This window comes from Hippichthys cyanospilos, chromosome 2 (genome assembly GCF_059441005.1).
Source record: "Hippichthys cyanospilos isolate Australia breed blue-spotted pipefish chromosome 2, RoL_Hcya_1.0, whole genome shotgun sequence".
NCBI classification, from domain to species: domain Eukaryota; kingdom Metazoa; phylum Chordata; class Actinopteri; order Syngnathiformes; family Syngnathidae; genus Hippichthys; species Hippichthys cyanospilos.
The window spans coordinates 3876967-3897232 of NC_142370.1; the positions used below are offsets into that span (position 1 = coordinate 3876967).

General features: G+C 41.4%; 1 protein-coding gene across 4 annotated transcripts; it reads left to right on the top strand.

The window, feature by feature from the left end:
- Positions 1 to 273: 273 nt before the first annotated feature.
- On the top strand, positions 274 to 20011 carry inavaa (innate immunity activator a). 4 transcript variants are annotated; one of them, XM_088437256.1, is made up of 11 exons: positions 341 to 394; positions 1467 to 1577; positions 10767 to 10847; positions 10935 to 11068; positions 11955 to 12077; positions 12651 to 12885; positions 14566 to 14619; positions 16016 to 16187; positions 16271 to 16420; positions 17098 to 17683; positions 19190 to 20011. In XM_088437256.1, exons 3-11 carry the CDS (start codon positions 10784 to 10786, stop codon positions 19280 to 19282), a joined length of 1611 nt encoding a protein of 536 aa, XP_088293382.1. In that variant the 5' UTR covers positions 341 to 394; positions 1467 to 1577; positions 10767 to 10783; the 3' UTR covers positions 19283 to 20011. The 4 variants fall into 4 exon arrangements, with proteins under 4 accessions (XP_088293373.1, XP_088293400.1, XP_088293382.1 ...); XM_088437247.1 differs by lacking the exon at positions 1467 to 1577 and having other exon boundaries at positions 274 to 394; XM_088437274.1 differs by lacking the exon at positions 1467 to 1577 and having other exon boundaries at positions 274 to 394; positions 16274 to 16420.
- The last annotated feature ends 255 nt before the right edge of the window (positions 20012 to 20266 follow it).

A 20266-nucleotide genomic window follows, 5' to 3' on the forward strand; every position in this document is an offset into this window, starting at 1 on the left:
GTCTTGCGTCACGCCAGTGAGTCGCGTGTTGAGTCAAGAGGCTCAGCTGTGTTAAAACTCTAGCGTCAGACTGAACCACTCACACAGACTCGAGGGGTGAGAACACTCGCGATTAAAAAGTTCTTGTCATCATTTTTTGTAAATACAATAGAGCGTAAGTTATTTACTAACTATTGTGGTAATGTAATATGCAAGTTTGGCTAAGTAAGATAGTGACTTTGATTTTAATAGATTACTTGGACCAAACTAAGGTGCTCTTCCCCCTTCAGAGAAGTTTAGAGCATATTGGAAGGAGTCATAAGCAGCTCTGCTCTCACATTTGACCGGCGACTCTTTTGGAGAAAGTCTCACAAGCGATGTTCCGCCCATGAGTGCGTGAAGAAGAACGCAAACCGTAAGTAAACTTCGAACGTTGCACATGTAGTTTATTTCTAAAGACCTTATATTTATACAAATGGATGGATGGATGGATAGATAGATGCATGCACAATAGGATATAATGACATGTGACATAATATGACATGACTCTTGCCCTATGACATGAGGCAAGAGATAGTTGCTGTTGCTTCTATCTCTGTTTCCTGTAACCATTTGGGGTATCAGGGTGATTGGCCCAGGGCTAGTACCCGCAGATTCAAGAGACTTAAGGAGGGATCTATCTCTTTAGACCAGGGGTCACCAACTCCGGTCCTCGAGGGCACCTATCCAGCATTTTTTCAGTGTAACCCTCCTCCACTGCACCTGATTCATAGGATGTGCTCATCAAGAAGCTCTGCAGGAGCACCAAAATGATCATGATAATTTGCATCAGGTGCAGTGGAGGAGGGTTACACTGAAAAAATGCTGGATAGGTGCCCTCGAGGACCGGAGTTGGTGACCCCTGCTTTAGACACTTACAGCATCTACAGCTCCGAGGTGGTCTCCCATCCAACTACTAACCTGCTTGAACCTGCCTAGCTTCCAAATGTGGAACTTCCTCTGGTCTGCCTGGCGCCTTGAGTACGCTACTCAAAACTGTCTTTTTACAGGCCGTTTCGCATCTTTTCGCAATTGTCCCAGAAATGCCATAGTAATAGTTATTCAGAGACAAAAAATGTTTTAAATACAATGTTTTGTTTTTCGTAGGGTTACAGTCAATATACGGATTTAAGGAAAGCAAGTTTTTGGCTGTTTTGATATAAAAAAAAAAAAAAAAAAAAAAACTAAACTAGGATCCCTCACTCATTACATGTGCTCACTCAGCAAGGGCAAAATTGGGTGATGTACTGTAAATAGTCTTTTCTCAGACGAACACCTATGTGGCACTTGTGACCAAAGTTGTTTGTGTCAACCGCAACAGAATCAACGTCACAGTCCATATGTTGACAGACTTGTGGTGCTAAAGACAAAACGTCCCTGCGTTGCCCTCCCCCAGTCAGATTTCACCCTAAGTGAAAAGCTGCATCTACATCCTGTTGGTCCTGCAGATGACTCAATGGGATGGGGTGTCACAATCCACAGCCTGTGGACCACAATGGAGCATCTCTTCTCTATCTGGCCTGGTCTGCTCAGCATATGGACAGCACTCAGCTCAGGAGGTGCTGATTACACTTTGCATTGTTTCTGCTTGTAAACACGCATGACCGAGGAGAGTCTCCACAAACACAAGCTAAATTCTAAAGCTTTGTGGAATCGTTTCATGTGTGCTGGGTCCCACATGCAAAATTTGTAAAATGGTTGAGGAAAATAAGTAGAGGAAAGAAAATTGTTTAATTTTCATGTTGATACAGTGGTACTTCTATTTACAAAATGAATTCGTTCGGGGGGTAATTTCATAATGTTTAATCTTTCATAAGTCGAGCCGCTTTTTACATGTAAATAGCCTAATCCGTTCCAAGGCCCCCAAAAAGCTTCTAAACCCTTTAAATGAATATGATTAAACTATAAAAATGTATCTCATACATATTAGAACTACATCAGTACATAACTATCAAAATGTATCATATAAAGAATAATAACACACACTCCTAAACCCTTGAAATGAATCATACTAAATGTAGCAGTTTGAAATATGAATGCAGTTCACTTGTTTGCCTTGCGATGGTGCTGGTGTGTTAGTGATGAGTGCAGAGAGAGACACCTTTATAGGACGTTTAATTTGTACGTTTTTATCTCGCATTACATTTCAATGATCCAGGGATCATTTGCTAGTCCACAGGAGCAATAATATTTATTTGTTGAATTATGTTGAGCATGTAAGTTTACTTAAATTCCGTTTCGGGTCATGCAAAGCGCTCCCTGTGTGATGTCATTTCTAAAGTGCGAACGTTCTGCTAACAACGCTAACGTCAGCCCAAAGTGGTACATTACATATGTGTTTTTTTTTTAATATGTACAATTCTAGCCGAAGCTAATGCTAATTTTATGTTTGTGTAAATTGTTAGTGGGAAGTGTGTATGAAACAAGTAAAGATGAAAAGTGCAAGACCACAGTAAACATCAATGCGAAAACTATTGTTTCGTTTGTGGTGAAGCCGGCATATTAATACATTTTAACAAGTACGGTAGACATCATGGATCGTGGTAACGTATTACATTACAGTCATGTTGGTGTGAGCACTGGTGTCTCGTATTATATGCCAACAATGCCGTCTTTCGTATCTTAAATATTCTCTCCTTACTAGAGACAATATTTCATCATTTCGTAAGCTGAATTTTTCGTAACAAGAAGCGTTCATAAGTAGAGCTACCACTGTATACACACACATTAAACTCATAGTTATTTGGGCTTACTTCCACTTTGTGTGGGCACAAGGAAAAGTCAGTGGTGGGCAAACCTTTGTGCTTAGACATCCACCGTCAAAGAAATTGTAACCAAACACTCAATTTCTCTTGCCTGCCGCTCCCCCACGTTGATACTCGGTTTGACTTACTAGTTGGGCATGCTGAAAAGTCATTTGGTTTTCTTCCACCGCATCAGCATTCCGTGGAGAATTTTAATTGCTGGTTTCCAGTGGACTTCGGCCTGATTTCAGGCTTTCCTGGCTGTTTCCCTTTGGTAAGCTGAGGCCGGTCAAACTTGGTCATTCCAAGGCCGACCACAGTGGTAACAATTGCGGTCGTGCTGGGATTCCAGGCGATCACAGCTCCCAAGGCACATGGGAAAGGGTGGTGGGGGAAATCTGGAAGTCAGTGAATCCTTGTTTATAATCTCTCATAAACAATCCCTTCCGTCTATGTAACTTTTCATGGTCGGGTGGGCAGCGAGGATGGGTGTGACGGTCATCATTATCAGTTATGCTATTTTTGGGACAATTTCAATGTCTCTTCATTAGTGTTGGGCAATTACTTCAAAACTGTAATGCATTATTTATTACCTATGACTGTCATTTCTTAGTATATAGTTATATTACAATATTAATGTATTTGAAATGTAAGGCATGACACTACTATTGCATTACTTTTGCATTACTCCCACCACCATAAATGGAAATATGTAGCTATTTGCCATCCTAAATGTAGCTCATTACGCTCATTACACATCCAGTGAAAGGTTGGCTTAACCTAATAACAGTGCAAATCATTTAATTTGTATTGTATTGTAAATCTTTAAAGACATGACCAGTTACAAAATCTTCTTTGTATTTTAATCTTTTTAATACTAAGCTTCACAGCCTGGTGATGTATTGTTTTTGCTTTAGGCAGAAACAGTGAGTGCATTCCACAATTTCAAAGTTAATATTCAAATTCAAATTCAGTCGGCTAAGTTATAGGGACAGACATTTAAAAAATAGATGGTTTCTATAGATGATTTAATGACTACATCGTCATTATAGTGTTTAGCGTACCGTTTGACATGCATTTTTGTATGCTTCATCTTGATACAAACTGACCAGAACTATTTATAGACTATTATTAATAGCAAATGCACAGTGAAAATTAGTGTTAGCTTACCTTGTCATTATTGCTAGTTGCAACAGGGATCTCACTGACAAGGTTTCAAAATGCTGGCAAATCCACTGTGGAAAGTGGCTGCAGATCTTCTACGTACGACATACTCCGCCTCAAGTAGGGGCATCCCTGAGCAAGAGAACGCTAATTTTGTCTGCTTTGTATTATTCCTACTCTCAATCTTCTGCGTGTTTTCTTTTCGCCAACTTCACGTTACTATGGATCCGCTTTAAATGGTTTGTCAAACTCCTGGTGCTATTTGACTGCTCTTTCGGTGTTGCACACAAAGTGCAAATAACTATTCTATTCTTCGTCTGTTTATCTCTGATGAACTGAAAGTAATGGGTGTGGTGATCTTACGGTGTTTTTGGCAAATTTGGGAGAAAAACACCATCCATCCATCCATTTTCCATAGCCGCGTATCCCCACTAGGGTCGCTGGCTTGCTGGTACCTATCCCAGCGGTGCGCAGGAAGTAGGCGAGGGACACCGTGAACTGGTTGCCAGCCATTTGCAAGGCACACGTACAAACAACCATTCACACACCCAATCACACCTAAGGACAATTTAGAGTCTAAATTTTAGACTGTCCAATATATCTACCATGGTTGTTGGTGTTGGTGAGAGTAACATTAAAGTGCAGTAATGCAATAGTAATGTAATGCCTTACATTTCAATTATAGTAATATTATAATGTAACCAATTACTTTGAAATGACAGAAATAAGTAATAAATCATGCATTACAGTTTTGAAGTAAATTGCCCAACACTGGTAATGAAGGAGACTAACAGAAAGCCGAAACAGTGGCTGTGAATTACAACATTTTTTTTTTTTTTTTTTGTCAGCTAGCTTGTTGCATTAAAATCAGTTGTCAGAATAGAGACACGCAATGTGTGACTCTGTGTTGACAGCAATAGAAAGAGGTGTTCTTTGTGGAAAACACAGGGATATACATGCCTCTATACTGACAGTCTGCCTAAAAAGTTGGTAGTGCCTCAACAGAGCTATGAAATGTAGCAAGTTCAGTCGGACCCCCACCCACCCAGCATCCACCCACTCATTCCAAAAACAACCACAGAAAGAGTTATGGGGTGCAAACGGGTAAGTCCCGAATGACTTTGCTTCCATTGGTGGATTCCCGTCTGTGTTGTCAGCGCATATCGCACCCTCAGCGGGATATTAAAGCCGCTGTGTGGACTTTTGTCGTACTGTTGTTTTACTGAGTCAGGCTGCCTGCGCCTCATTGTGCGACCGGCTGCTACTCGGTGCACATGATTTGCTGTGTTGAATGGCCCGGGCCCGTATATGGAATACACGATCACATCCGAATACATATGCTCTGTGTCTTCCTGAGCCTGACAGGAAAAGGTCCGGATAGCCATCTCTAAACACACAGGAGGAAGCATATGCCTCTTTTTGCATGTCCGCAGTTTACTTCCTGTTTGGCTGTCATGATACTATCACAAGGAGGAGGCGAGGCGAGCAAAGCGCATCCTCTAATCATGTTAGTGCCTGTAATGCCACTCCTTGTGATCAGGCTTTTCAGGGGCACACTAGCAAGCATGTGAGATGCAGAATAAATGAATTGACCTAAAATGGAGCAAGATAAAGGCACTCTTTCTTGAGGCGTATTTTTTGTTTTGTTTTGCGCAGTGGCCCGGAGCACAGTCAGCTGTTTCTTCTTGGCAGTACACAGCTCACAGATTTATTTGTATCCCCTTCAAATGCAGAATTGTTTCACGTTCCATAACACTAAACATTTCTGAAATGCCATTTTTACTAATTGTTAAGGCAGTTTACTGGCCACACCTATAGTCAGTCAGTACAAATGCTCATCCAATGTGGTATAGAAGCTGAGTACGTCAGCAAACCACTTTAAACAACAACTACATGTGCAGTGACCATTTTTGAAACACCTACAAATTTATATGGTCTTAAACAGGGATTCTCAAACTGTTTTGAGTCAGGGACCCTTTTAGGAAAGAAAATTTTCCAAAGACCCACCTGCCTCCGTTGCGAAGTGGATAGCGAGTCAAGTCTAATTTTTTTTTTTTTTTTTTTTTATAAAGCACATTTTAAAAAGACCATTGTCAACCAAAGTGCTGCACAATGAAATAACAGTGCAAATAGAAAAATAGAACACGGAAAACAAGCGGTCCTGTGTTCGTGAGGGTCAAGCTCTCTTTGATGATGACGTTGATTTCGTGGGTCTCGTATTTGACGTCAAAATTATTTTCAAGAATATATTAAACTGGTTGACTTGATTGGTTTATTGATGAGTCATGAATAAATTCAAAATTTAATATAAAATCAATCAAATTGACAAATATTTTTTACTAACCCAAATTATTTCACGCACCCAGTGCCATCAGGCCATGAACCCCCGAGGATCCCACTTTGAGAAACATTGGTCTAAAACAGAATGAGTCAAGAAATTCAAGCTATTATCTTGTGAAAATGTACAGCTGTGAACTGAAAGTCATTTCAGGTCATAAAGCATTTTTCACTTCATAAAACTGACTGAGAAAATATCAAAATGTGCAAAACTGTTATCTACACAAAGGATATCTGCTTTGAAGAATATAACATTTAAAACATATTTTGCTTTTACTTGTCTACTTGACATGCTGCAAAGTCTGGACTCTGATGATGTTAGTATGAATGTACTAGTGCTGGGCGATGAATGCGATATTTTGAAATATGAAGTGATACAATACACGTATTGCAAAACGACGTTCGGTTTCCAATATATCGCGTATCGGTTTTGAAAAGTCTTATTTTCGTAATACTGTATCATTTTTTAAATCAATCTGCTCTGGAGTGGCTTTCGTATCATGATTTTTCTGATATTGTGAATAGTATTTTTTTATTTAAATCATTCCAAGTGCTTCAAAACACAACATTAAATGTTACATTACATTAGCTTTCAAGTGAAGCGATGTTTCAAAGCAAAAATGGCAGCAAGAGGAGGAGGGCAAACAGCAGAAAAAGAAAACTTTATGATACAGATGCATCAAAGTTTGATCATTTCAAGGGTTTGTCATGAAAACTAGTTTGCAGGGGTTTCATTCATTGCTGCTTGCAGTTACTGTTATCTCACCAACGCCGTGTCTTGTTAAAAAGAAAAAGAAAAAAGAGCCTGGGCCATAAACAGGAATAGTTGTCACTTGTTTTTGAAGGTGTCACAGGAATTCTTTTTGTGTCATGATGCAGCCTGGACAAGCCCAGCATTGAGACATTCTTCCACTTCAAAGCCCCCCAGAGGTTTTGGTGGACACTGGTTGAATAGGCGGCAGAAGGAGGGGTGCGCGGGGACAACAGGTGCAGAGCAGGAGAGAGGTGGGGCGGGGGCAGGAGTTAGGGGTCATTTCTGCAGCCATCTGCTTTCTTTTTTTCTGTCTGAAACTTTTTAAACGCCCCTGCCACAGCGCCACATGGCGACACGCTCCTTTGGCCGGCCGTGTGCCGTCACCATGGCACCGCCATGAGGATTAACCCCGCACATGTGCCGAGTCACCTCGTGGGGGTGTGCATCTTTTGTGATGAAGCGTGGGAGGAAGAAAGGCGGTGCAGGGGGTTGCCTGGATTGCTGTGTGAAAAGGCACACACCGCTTACTTTTGTTAAGTAAAGCAGCAGGCAAGCACGAATTTCATCATGTTATGGGGGAGAAACAACTGTGAATTTAAATTTGATTTTGGAACCTTTAAAACGGGTGGCAAAGTCATTTTTATCACGGGCCGCATTGTAGTGATAGTTTCTATCGGAAGGCCGTTATGACTGAAGCCAAATAAATTTGAAGTGGGATCTGAGGCCACTAAAAACATTTCAAAAAAGAGCAATTGATAGCAAGAAAATTGTAAAAGTTGAAGACAACTTGAAAATGTGGTATTTTAGCCCAAAACTTGACTTGAATTAGCATGTCGTGGGCCACATAAAATGATGTGGATGGCCGGATCTGGCCCACGGGCCTTGAGTTTGACATTTGTGCTCTAAAACATTATTGGTGGCAATTAATTCTAATTCCTGCACATCCAAAAAAGCCATTCACTGGTTTTGAGATTAACCCCTAAGTGTCCGGGGAATTTTCACTGGTCTGGCCATATTATCACCCAACTTGCGCTGACTTTGAAAGGTTCATAACATCCTGCGACCCTTGTGAGGATAAGCGGCGATAGAAAATGGATGGATGGGATGCCCGCCAGCGCCACTGGGTGGTTTTGGGGTGTCAACACAGAAATTTCTATTACAACCCGTTCGCGAGTTGCCGTTGAAAGGATAAATGCAAAAATTAGGTTTTCAATATTTGTTGAGGTTCACTTGACAGGGACTAGTATTCTCAAGGTTTTCACAACACCACAATATCACAACGTCAGCATGCGAGTTCACCTACTCACCCCGTGATGCCTTCTCTCCTTCGGCTTCGCGTCAACCCTCAGTCCCCAGATGCGGAGCCGGGACCCAGTCCCTGAAAAGGGTCTTACTGCCGTGGCCACGGTCTTGCCTGGTTGTCGACTCTGCCTCTGGAGACCTCAGGTATATTGCGATCCGGCTCGAAGGACCAAATAAATGTCAGGTTCATTTGTCAGACATTTGTAAGAAATTGTACACAAAAAAGGAGACAAGGCAATCTTCCCAACTCATGCATGAGGGGAGCGAAGAGGAACTGGCCAAGGACAATACTACTGCGCTCTGCCAATCTCTCCGACTCCCCTTACTTTTATTTGATACAGAGATCCCTAACTACATGAAGGTCCCGGCTCTCAAGGGGCAGGAAAAAACGCAAGTCTATGGCCGGGACCTTGTGTACTTGTCCTTCTATGTGTGAGCATGTGGGTGAGAAACTAATGCATGTATGAAAAAATACGTAGCGAAACATTCTGATAATGCATAGCAAAAACATTGATAAGAGTCACAGCTGTGGAAACGCTCCGACTGGCAGGCTTGAGCGGCCTTCCTTCTGCTTGAGAGAAAACAATGACGAGACAGTTCTTTTCCCACAAACAGTGCACTCATTCTCCCAGCGTACCATCAACATACCTAGCAGTACATCAGTAGTTTATTTATTCATTATTATCATTCAGTATATATTTATTCATTCACACAGCAAAGCATTTCTTCATTGCGAGCATTAATATTTTGTAGCAAATGTATAATCACTATATCTACAACTATTCTAACAATAATTATTCTAACACCCAAGTTGACAATATTTTGAATGGCAGTAAATGTAATGTTTGACACCTATTGGGTGTAGCTCTCGACCTCCCGTTTGCAAGCATTTAGAAGGGACAGCAGCGTGGCATATTGAAAGTCCTCACGTATTGACAATCTACAATATTTTAGCCTCCTAAGTGCTTTTGTATGCCTTTCTTTGATATCACACATCTGAAACATCATAAAGCCCAAGTTGGGTCAAAATTTCCCCTGGGGGTTAAAACACATCAATTCCTGCAGGGCCCTCAGTTCACACAACCTGGTGCCCTAAAAGTTGCCATATTGAAAGTCAACCTCAACATTTTCTTTCCAATATAATGTTCTATGCAGCCCCACTAGTCTAAACAAGGCATTCTGATGAATATTACATCTCATTTTATCTTGTACTGCCACTTGCTGTCAAACAATTATTACGTCACAGTTGTTCACAGCTCAAGTCATTACTCACAGCTTGTGGATGTCACATGATCTAAACCTAAACTGCAGTCAAATGTCATTTGTTTAGACCGGATTGCTTGCCCGAGCTGCTGAAAAACATCACTTTCCATTGAAACAAGTGGATTTTGCTACTTGATTCATATTCCACAAATGGAATTTTATTCAAAATGACGCATTTAGACTCGTGGGGCTGCATTGTTCACATTATTGTAAGGAACATTTTTGAGTTTGACCCCTTTAAACACTTTCATTCCAGATTAGTTTTTTTTAGGGGAAAAAAAATACAATTTGTGGCTTATATTACTTGTTTAATCGTCTAGAATGCTTAAAATTTGTTTAAAAATACCCACTTCCGTAGATTAGTTACCATTTTTTTGTCTACATTGGTATTTTATAATAATAATAATCATCATCATCATTTTAATAATAATATACAGAACGTTCTGGACAATAAGCCACACTGACAAAAATTAAGCAAAAAAAACATCTTTTGTCACAGATAGGCCTCAATGAACTTTAAGCCGCATGTTTTAATATATATAATAGATAGATATAAATAGATAATATATATAATAGATATCTCAGCAGAAAGATGGTATGTGGAAGTTTTTTTTCTTTAACTTTTTATCTAATTGTCTGTTTACAGCAACATCCTATCTAGCCTTATCATATTCGTAGAAAGTTGATGGATGGATGGGTATATTCACCATAACGCCGACAGAATACTGCAGTTAAATAGCAGAAAGAAAAGAAAAAGAAAGAAAAGTTGTGGCTTATAGTCTGAAAAATACAATAAATGTACCAGAGAAGTGAAAATAATCACCAAATGCCTATAATACATAGCAATCAGTTGAATCTATAGTAAAACACATATATAGCACATATTATCAATATGTCTGCTTTACCAATTGATTAATTGACAACGCAAGCTACCTTGTTGGCAGTGCACCTAGCACTGGCTTGTAATGAACTGTAACGGTGTGTAATGAAGCGCTGGGATGCCATTTCATCTCATTGCTACCATTCCTACGGATACCTGCTGTGATTTTTTGGGAAAAGCTGTAGGATGCATTGTCCCAAGTGAAAGGGTTCAGGGTCTAACCGAAAGCAAGTCTTTTCTAATAAAGTTATCATTGCGTGGTTACTGATCTTGTTAATGACTCGTAAATCACTTTGTGTCACAGAGAGTTCCTGAGTCAAGATGACGGCCATCGAGTGCAAAGAGGAGATCAGTGATACAGACAGCGGGATCATATTGCACTCTGGTGAGAGCCCCGCCCTTGACCATTGAGGTTTCACTGCGCGACAACTAGTGTGTGACAAAGGCCTCCATAATCTTGGCTTGCCGGCAGGTCCTGAAAGCCCCTCGTCGCCCGTTAAGGACCCAAGCTCACACACCCGAGCCCTCAAACTCAAGCAGCAGTCTCTGGAAGGCCGCCTGGAGCGCTGCTTACTCGAGCTTAGGCAACTGTGCCTTCGAGAGGCCGTGAGTAATAGCTCAGTGACTGTGAGACAGCCCCTTTCACTCCCAAATAGACTCGTTTGTGTTTTCTTCTGTTGAAAGAATGACAACAGTTGAATATATTATGCCTTCTTCCATCTAAAGGAAGAACTTTTACTTGTTTTGTCTGACACTGTACGTTGTTAGCAAAGATTGTTGAACATATTTATAATTAATAAGAGGACGGGGAAATGGGATCATTTTCAGCTGCAAGCGTGATGATGGCTCTCACAGAGCCATTAACTCTTTTAGTGCCAAGCGTTACCTGAAAAGGCAAAACCTAGAGTGCCAGCCAAGTTTCCGCATTTTGATGCGTTTTTCAAGACCACTTGATAGTACTATATGAAAGATTGGCTTCCATTATTTACCTAGAACAAGGAAGTAAGATTCTACCTTATTTAGTTCTTTAGTAATCACTGTTTGAAAAAAGGTCATTTGAGTGACACCAAGTCAAAATGAGCTTTTTGGTGAAGATGTGTTTTCTGCACAAGAGAAAAAAAAATTATAGTAGCATCCGAAACATCTCAACAGTCCTTCCTTTCGATAAAACAGTGAAAATGTGTTTTTGATGGCAAAATAACAGTTTACATATGTATAAAACTACATTACAAGAGTGTTCGATTGGCATAATATTAAGAGTGCTGGCCACGAGTGTCATCTATCCATTCATTAAAAAAAAAAAAAAAAAAATGAGAACGTAGGGGATAAGAATTCTTGTCACCGGCACACAATCTTAAGTATTTTACATGGCAAAAATTCTCGTCCATGGCACTGAAAGTTTGAGAACACATTTTCTGTTAAATGTCAATATGAACGCAAAAGTTACACTCCTGACCCTTTGCATAATAATGATCACATTTGTGGTCCACAGGAGCTGACTGGCAAATTGCCTTCAGACTATCCTCTCATGCCCGATGAGAACCCACCACAGGTCAGGAGGAGGATCGGTGCTTCCTTCAAGTTAGATGAAGGTCTAATCTATCTGCAGAAAGAGGTATTGAGCATTCAAGCAAACAGTAAATACATACATTTATTTTCTATGTATGTATTAGATTTCGTACTATGAGTGTTAATTGAAAGCTCTTTAAGTACACTGCTGAATGTGAATAAGTACTAGGTTTTCGCTTGCTTCTCCACAATAAGAAAAAACACACATAATTGTTTTTTTCTTTTTACAGTGAAATATTTGTGGTACTGTCATTTTAATTTGACTCTTCATGTCATTGAGTACATGCTGAGTTACGTAGCGTGACATCACGAATAGTCAAATCCACTCTGCGTGTTTGGAGCTACAATAATAATAATGCTATAGATACATCAAATATAAAAAAAAATAAATTAAATTAAAATAATACTATAACTGTATAAATTAAGTGATAGAATTACATTAATCACACAGCTCTTGGGCATTATCCAACTACGTAATACTGTATACAATATGACATGGAATTTTGAATAGAGCATCTGAAATCAATTTCTCCACAATGTTCAAATTTATTGAGATACACATGTTCAGGTCTTGTCTGTTGCAACTATTGAATGTCTTTATTGACTGCCTTGATTGTAGGACTCGGAGCTGCACGGCCTTGAGACTGAGCTGGCCCTCCAGCGGCAGATCTATGAGGCGGCGCGCAAACTCTCACTGGAGGAGAAGCTGAGCAAGCCTCAGAAGAAGAGCCGCGTGCAGCAATGCAAACGCGAGGAGAAGAAGGTGCAAGAGCTGCAGGAGGCTGTGTTCCAGTGTAGAATCAGGAGCGAGTGCCGCTCTCCATGCATTGACGACACCACTGCCAAATCCAAAGGTGAGCAACGCTTCAAGACTTGGCCATGTTGAAATGGCTGTCAGCGGGGCGAGCATATTTTCTACCTGTTAACCTTAAGAGGTAAATTCAAGAGGGGGCGGGGGGCTTTAGTCATGGCATATTGTGCAGTGCCAGCAACGTCTCTCTCTCGCTTTTTCCCTAGTAAGCGTAGCCAAGGCTAAGCTATCTTATCTTTCTTCGTATTTCTTGATTATCTCCAGCTTAGTTTCCATATAAATCATCTTCTTACTTCTCGCTTTAACATCACTTAGCAATCTTGGGATTCATGGATAACCACTTCAAGTTTGAATTAAGCTCTAAAATGCAAAATAAATACGATTTTGAAAGCACTCTCACATGAGATCAAGTCTTGAGGCAGCCATCTTTGTGACCCCATGCGCTGACCAATAGCAGACCAGCATCTTCATGACCCCATCACGCTGACCAATAGTAGACCAGTATCTTAGGAAGTCGAGACACCCACCAATAGCCGACCTGCATTGTAGTGACGCGTTACAGCGGAGGCAGTTTGACGCCAACAGAAAATAAGAGCAATTATCTAAAAACGCCTCAAGAGGGAGGCAAAACACCAAACACAATCAACCACACAGGTCTTGACAGGGATAAATGCCTTAAAGAGGGGATGAAAAAACTCAGTATTTCACATCGTAACGTGAAAAGTAACCTGGGGGTCCACTGTATTTGAAATATAAATGTAAACGGTACACTACTGTTGCTACTACTGTTAAAATTCAAATTCAAGTTCAGTCATCTAGGTTAAGGACAGACATTTGAAAAATAGATGGTTTCGGTGGGGCTAACGTTAGCAGCTAGCCTACATCATCGTTATTGTGTTTAACGTGTTTTTGTCTGCTTCATCTTGATACAATTTCACCAGAGCTATCTATAGACTATTATTCATAGCAATCTCACAGTAAAAAATAGTGTTAGCTTACCTCATCATTATTGCTAGTTGCGACAGGGATCTCGTTGACAAGGTCTTGAAATTCTGGCGAATCCACTGTGGAAAGTGGCAGCATATCTTCTACGTACGACATACTCCGCCACGAGTCTTCTAAACTTTTGAGGTCAAAGTGACATCACTGTGGAGAGAAGGATCATTTTGCCTGCTTGGTTTGATCGGACGCTCAATCCTCCTCGTGTTTTCTTTTCACTAACTTCACATTGCTATGGCTCTGCTTTAAATTGTTTGTCAAATTACTGCTGCTATTTGGCCAAGTTCTTCAGGTGTCGCACACAAAGTGCACCTTATTATTCTATTATTCTTGTCTCTGACGAACTAAAAGTAGTGGGTGTGGTGGTCCTGCGGTGTTTTGGTGAATTTGGGGGAAAAAAACACCACTTTCTGTTTAAAATCCATTGTAATGCATTGCTTTACCCTCATTTACGGAAACAAACATACAAACAAAATAATTTAAGCCAAACATAAGTGCCCTTTTTATTCAGCAGCATATGCAATTTGACAACAAATATATTTGTTACTTTTCAGCTATGCTAAAGTTTAAAAAATAAAAATAGAGAGGAGAGAAGTCAATACCCACAACCAAGCAAGGCCATTTAGAAGCGGAGTGGGGCTAAGGGAAAAGGGGCATACATGTGACATGTGGTCCTGCACAAGCAACATTTTAACAGATTTTTGAAATTGTTTTTTGTATGCAGATTTGAGCATGTCTGATGACAGCTCGCTGTCTGATGTGGTAGCCCTGGATGAAGGTAAGAGAACACTTACTTTTGTCCCTACTCTATAGAAGTCTTTTTATTACTATGTAACACCTGCATAACCACATTAGATCAGCAAAGACAATGAACTGTCACAACAGAAAAATTGGTCCGCAATCTGTTCTGTTAAATGCATTTTAATATTTAAAATAACATTTTTTAACGATTATCCATCAGATCACCAAGTAACCAATGCCAACCCATGCATTCCCTCTCAAAAGCTTTTACTTATATGTTGGATTTTAATTCACTAAGGTTGAACGTGAAGTGAGTGTAGATAAATGCTCAGAGGTGGGCACTATGCCACTGCAGACGGACTGTCTGGAGGTTGTCACCAGTTTTCACCTATGGACCTGTCCACCATGGGAATGCTCAAACTATGTCCAAGTCTGTTCGCACTAATTAACACAGAGTTCACTGACTTTAAATATCCGTCGGACCACCACGTACTTGCACATTCGCTTTCTTCGAATTAATTAGCAATTACATCTACTGTGGTACTGCCATCGTACGTCGACTGCGGTATGTATTTATTCAAGTAGTTGTGGACACCTTATTAGTTATCTTCGATGGGCATCGTCTTTCTAATCAGTCTTGTTACTTAATTGTGTTCCCGATCGTTACTTTGTAAGAGATTCATTTATCGTTAATAGCTACCCTTTTTACTGAAGGTTGCAAAATAAAGAAATAAAAGAAGACTCATACTGTACACAATCTCGCTGACCAAAACACCATCTCGTTGGCCAAACATTAAAAGTAATGTTTAGAATGTAGTGTTAAGAAATATTTTTGTGTTATTTTGCTTTTTAAAAATGTTTTATATGAAGAAATATCTTGCTGGTAAAACAGGGAATTCTGGGATTAAGCCGAGTTGAGAGGCTCAATAAGGACATCTAGTGGTCATTATTAAAGCGCAAAAAAAAAATCGTATTGAAGAGTCAAATTACTTTTTATTCTGCAGCATTATTGATTTTTTTTAAAGTTTTGACAGCATCGCATACAATGACAAGTTTTAATAGCTGATGCTGGTAAATTGACGTTTAAAAGATCATGTGTCGAAGTGTCCTTGAGCAAGACACTGAACCCCCAGTTGCTCCTGATGCTGCGTCATCAGTAGGTAAATGACTAGTTAGTGTGAAGCGCTTTGAGTACCCAAAGTAGAAAAGCGCTATATAAGTGAAAGTCCATTTACCATTTACCAAAAGGTCCGGAAAATAGTCCGTGTAGACCAGTACTCCGTACGTGTGCGTACGTGTGAAAGTCACGGCCTGCCACTGATATATATTTTTTGTAAAAATAAATTTAAAATGCGCTGACCGTATGCAATACTCTTAACTAGTAACTACTAAAGTACCCTGGCAACATACAGTGCGCTGTTGTCCATGCACAGATGTGGACTCGGTTGGTCCTGTCGGGGTTCCAGTATCCCACCTGCAGAAAACGTCCACGGTGGAGTATGAGCGCTCTCCCATTCAGAATTCTCCCTGGAAGGAGTCCAGTCTGGACCAGCCGTATCACAAGCCTGCAAAACCCCTGCCTGCTGGTAACAGCAGTAGCTCAAGGTGAGAGTAGCAAATTCTTCACTTCGGAGGAACTCCGTGACCCTCCTGTTTCATTCTTCAAAAAAATCCTGTCATGTGCACAGCAGTACAGTGGGAACGCAAGTCTCGGGAGACGCCAACAGAATTCCTCTTTCGCAGTTCATCAAGAACTCTGCGCTGCGGCACAATCAGTCTGCCAGCGCCCCCTCCACTCCAGAACTGCACGTACGCCGACAATACTCCCAGTCCTTCAGGTACAAAACACAAAATGAAAAACAGAAGTGCATATTACTTTATAAGCGCCGTTGGTAAGTTACTTTCGTAAAGTGGAGAGGTTATGACAATCAAAGACAGTTTCCAGAATTTTAGTACAATTCGATGTCTGCTTCTCTTCATCCTGAAAACGTAATGGAGCCTTTGGATTTGAGTTGAATATGCAAATTGAGATGATGTCGCGCCAAGCAAACAGGCAATGTCAGTCCAACTGGGAATCATCCGCACCGCCATTAGTCTAGCGCGCATGTCTTAGTGACAGCCACACATCAAGCTGATACTTTGCAATGTGAATGTCCATTGTTCTCTTCAATTATTTTAAGAGAAATTCAGGCTGAGGTTTTATACACGGAGGCGTCTTATCTTTGGGGATTTACGGTAGTTCTGTATATGTTTCAACGGTTGTGAATTGGGTGGTAAATGTGATTTGAATATCAATAAAAATGATTGCGATACATATTTTTTGCGCAATCATCCAGCCCTAGTTTCCAGATGTTTTAATGAAAGCTCTGCCGCATTTGTCCTTCAGAATGCAGAAACAATTATGAAGGTCTAATTTCCATGATATCGCTATAGGAACTATCATTTGAAGTCAGTTATGCTAGAGTGCGACTGCATGGTCATGGACCGTTTACGAGCATCTGTGATGTCTCTCCAGATTTCCTAAGAGTAAACCGTGCGCTGACAGAGAGTGCCTGAGCTCGGAGTCTCTCAGAGCGCGAAGCCGCTTGCCGCAGCGGCGCTGCGCCGCTGACTTCCTGGCGCTGTCCCCCCTGCGGCCGTACCGCTCCGGCTCGGAGGAAAGCAGCTCTGAGCGATCGGCCGTCTCCTACGCGCCGGGCCAGGACGCGCCCACCGAAATTCCCAAGCTGTGCCCGCCGCCGTATGGTTTCCACTTGGCGACGCCCAAGAAGGCGCAGCGCCTCTCCACTCAGGATCCGGGCAAGTGCTCGGTGTCACCCCCACGGTGCGACCCTCAGCAAAGCCGTTGGCAGGAGGGCACGGCTTCTGTCAGGAAGGTGCCCAGGCTCCCGCCCCCTTACACCAGGGTGGCGCGGACGCCCTCGCTGAAAGAGTACCCCGACCACATCGTCCACATCATGCCCGGGGACGCGGTGTCGGAGGAGCTAAGGTCCTGGCACCACCACGGTCCCAACTACAACTCGTTGCCGGACTGTGAGGAGCTTCCAAGTCCCCTGGGAGTCAGGAGCCCCGCTCCACTGCATATGCCGTCATTTAAGCAGGTTGCTACACTCTCATTCATCCAGCTGGTGGAATGCTCAGCATGACTATTGCTCAGACTTTTTGCACACATTTATTTGTCAGATTCATACATCCATCCATCCATTTTCTAGAGCCGCTTATCCCCACAGGGGTCGCAGGCTCGCTGGCACCTATCTCAGCTGGCTTCGGGCAGTAGGCGGGGGACACCCTGGACTGGTTGCCAGCCAATTGCAAGGCACACAGAGACAAACGACCAATCACGCGCCCAATCACACCAAAGGACAATTCAGTATGTCCAATTCACCTGCTATGCATGTTTTTGGGGAGTGGGAGGAAGCCGGAGTGCCCGGAGAGAACCCACGCGGGCTCAGGGAGAACGTGCAAACTCCACACAGGAAGGCCAGGTGGATCTGAACCGGGACCTTTGAACTGTGAGGCGGACGTGCTATTCACCGGGCCACCGAGCCGCCCCAGATTCATACATTAAATGTAAAAAGAAGAAATTCGGAGCATCATTTAAAAATATGTTTACTTTTTTCATCAAGAAATAAAATTTGTCACGATACAAGGGTATAGTGTAGTACTAAAATAATGCATGCACTATTAAGAAATGATTTATAATGCTTCATGTCCTCATGAATTGACATTGGACTGATAAAATCCTAGATTTGTGAGGGAAAAAAAAAGGGGAAAATTTCCAAATATTGACATCGGAGGTTTTCAATATAAAGTATACGTACATGCATTCACACGCATACTGTACAGTATATATGTAGTAGGGGTGTGCTAACCTATATGTGGCGGCTCGATGGCACAAAGAATAACACATCTGCCTCACAGTTAAAGGGGCCAGAATTCAAATCCAGCTGGCACCGGCCTTCCTGTGTGGAGTTTGAATGGTGTCCCAGAGTCCGCGTGGGTTCTCTCTTCCTCCCAATCTCCAAAAACCTGCATGGCAGGTGGACACACTAAATTGTCCTTAGGTGTGATCGGGTGCGTGAATGGTTGTTTGTTTCTGTGTGCCCTGCTGGCTGGCAGCCAGTTCAGGGTGTCCCCCCCTACTGGTGAGAGACCTCAGCAAGCCTGCGATTCACGTGAGGATAAGCAGCGATAGAAAATGGATGGATATATTTTCATATACAAGAGAGAAACTACATTATACGATGAAAATCCAATTCATTCACTGATTTGAATTAAATCAAGGTAGAGCATCTGACCTTTATCTGTGATTTGTCAAGACTGAATGTAAATGACAACAGTCCCATTCCATAGGGTACCGTTGCATTCTCCAGGACATCTTTGCAAAAGAGATGTAAATCTCAATGGATTTCTTCCTGGTTAATAAAGGGGTGGAAAGAAATAAACACATATGACTTTAATGCCAGTACCTCTCGCGGTTAAATACATAAATGCCCGCTCCCAGCTTAAATAGGAAAGCCGTTGTCTTTCTCAGCATTGCTATTATACACAAACGGGGCTGTACCCTGACACTAAATGTCCCTCTATTCTTACGTGCTTTCTTGCAGGGTTCAGGTCATTTGGTTTTGCAGAGATCTGCCGACGGGACCCCAGTCCAGTGGTTTGTGGCAGAGGACCATGAAATTGTAAGCCAGGTGTAACTCATGTTTTAGTTTTAGTCTTGGTATAATCCATGCTGCCCCTTTCTAATATTCATATTTAAGACTGTATTTATTTTGTCTTTGGAGTTGTGACTTTCGACATGTGCAACACCAGATGAGCATACTTGCTTTATAATATAAAACCTAATGTATGGTATTTATTTTTAAATGCTTTTTAGTTGATTCTTCTCCAGTTTGGAACTGACAATTTTTTTATGCAGAAATGTTTTGCACATAAAAGTTCACCCAGCATTCCTGATATCATTTGTATATCAACTATTTTAACGTCGTTCCTCGTAACGTAGACTACTAAAAGTTAAATACAAATGTTGTGTGTAACGTATCGTTAAAACTTAACATGAAGTACATTCAGTTGAAATTTATATTACCGTATTTCCCCAAATATAGGACGCAATTACCATAAGTAAGAATACGTCAGATATGGAAATGCGCACCTGCATGTCATTACTCAGCTTATGTGGCTGACAGATGCATTCTTCTTAAAATATTGTCAAAAAGGTCTTACCAGTTACCATTGATAGGATGCACCCATACTTTTTGTCCTCATTTGGGGGGGAAAAAAAAGTGTGTCATATTTGTGGAAATACGGTAGCCCTCACTGATGCCTTTTAACGGCGCTGTGACGATTGTTGTTCTTGCAGAATGTTGTTACCAACTTGCTGATTGTAATATTATTCTATATTTATGATTAAAAAAATTAGAACTGAACATTGTGGACTTTTTATGCCTTACAATACCTTTAAAGAACCTACAAAACCAAAAGACGAAGGACCCTATTATCATGCTCAGTCAACGCAGACAAGTTCCGATCGTGTAATCAGAGTGGCCCCTCCACCGCCATTTAAATGTGATGCACCGGGCTCGCCAGGAAAGTCCAGATATGGCAGAAAATGTGGGGACACCAAACTTCAACTGGAAGGAGTCTGATATGCTTGCTGGGAGGTCAAAGCGCGCATAGTGCAT

Bases quoted from the DNA above. Each gene is read 5' to 3' on its own strand.
- inavaa (XM_088437247.1), top strand. From the start codon at position 10,784: ATGACGGCCATCGAGTGCAAAGAGGAGATCAGTGATACAGACAGCGGG. The intron at 12,078-12,650 runs GTATTGAGCATT...CCTTGATTGTAG, and splicing joins TAATCTATCTGCAGAAAGAG to GACTCGGAGCTGCACGGCCT. The intron at 17,684-19,189 runs GTTGCTACACTC...GCTTTCTTGCAG, and splicing joins ATATGCCGTCATTTAAGCAG to GGTTCAGGTCATTTGGTTTT.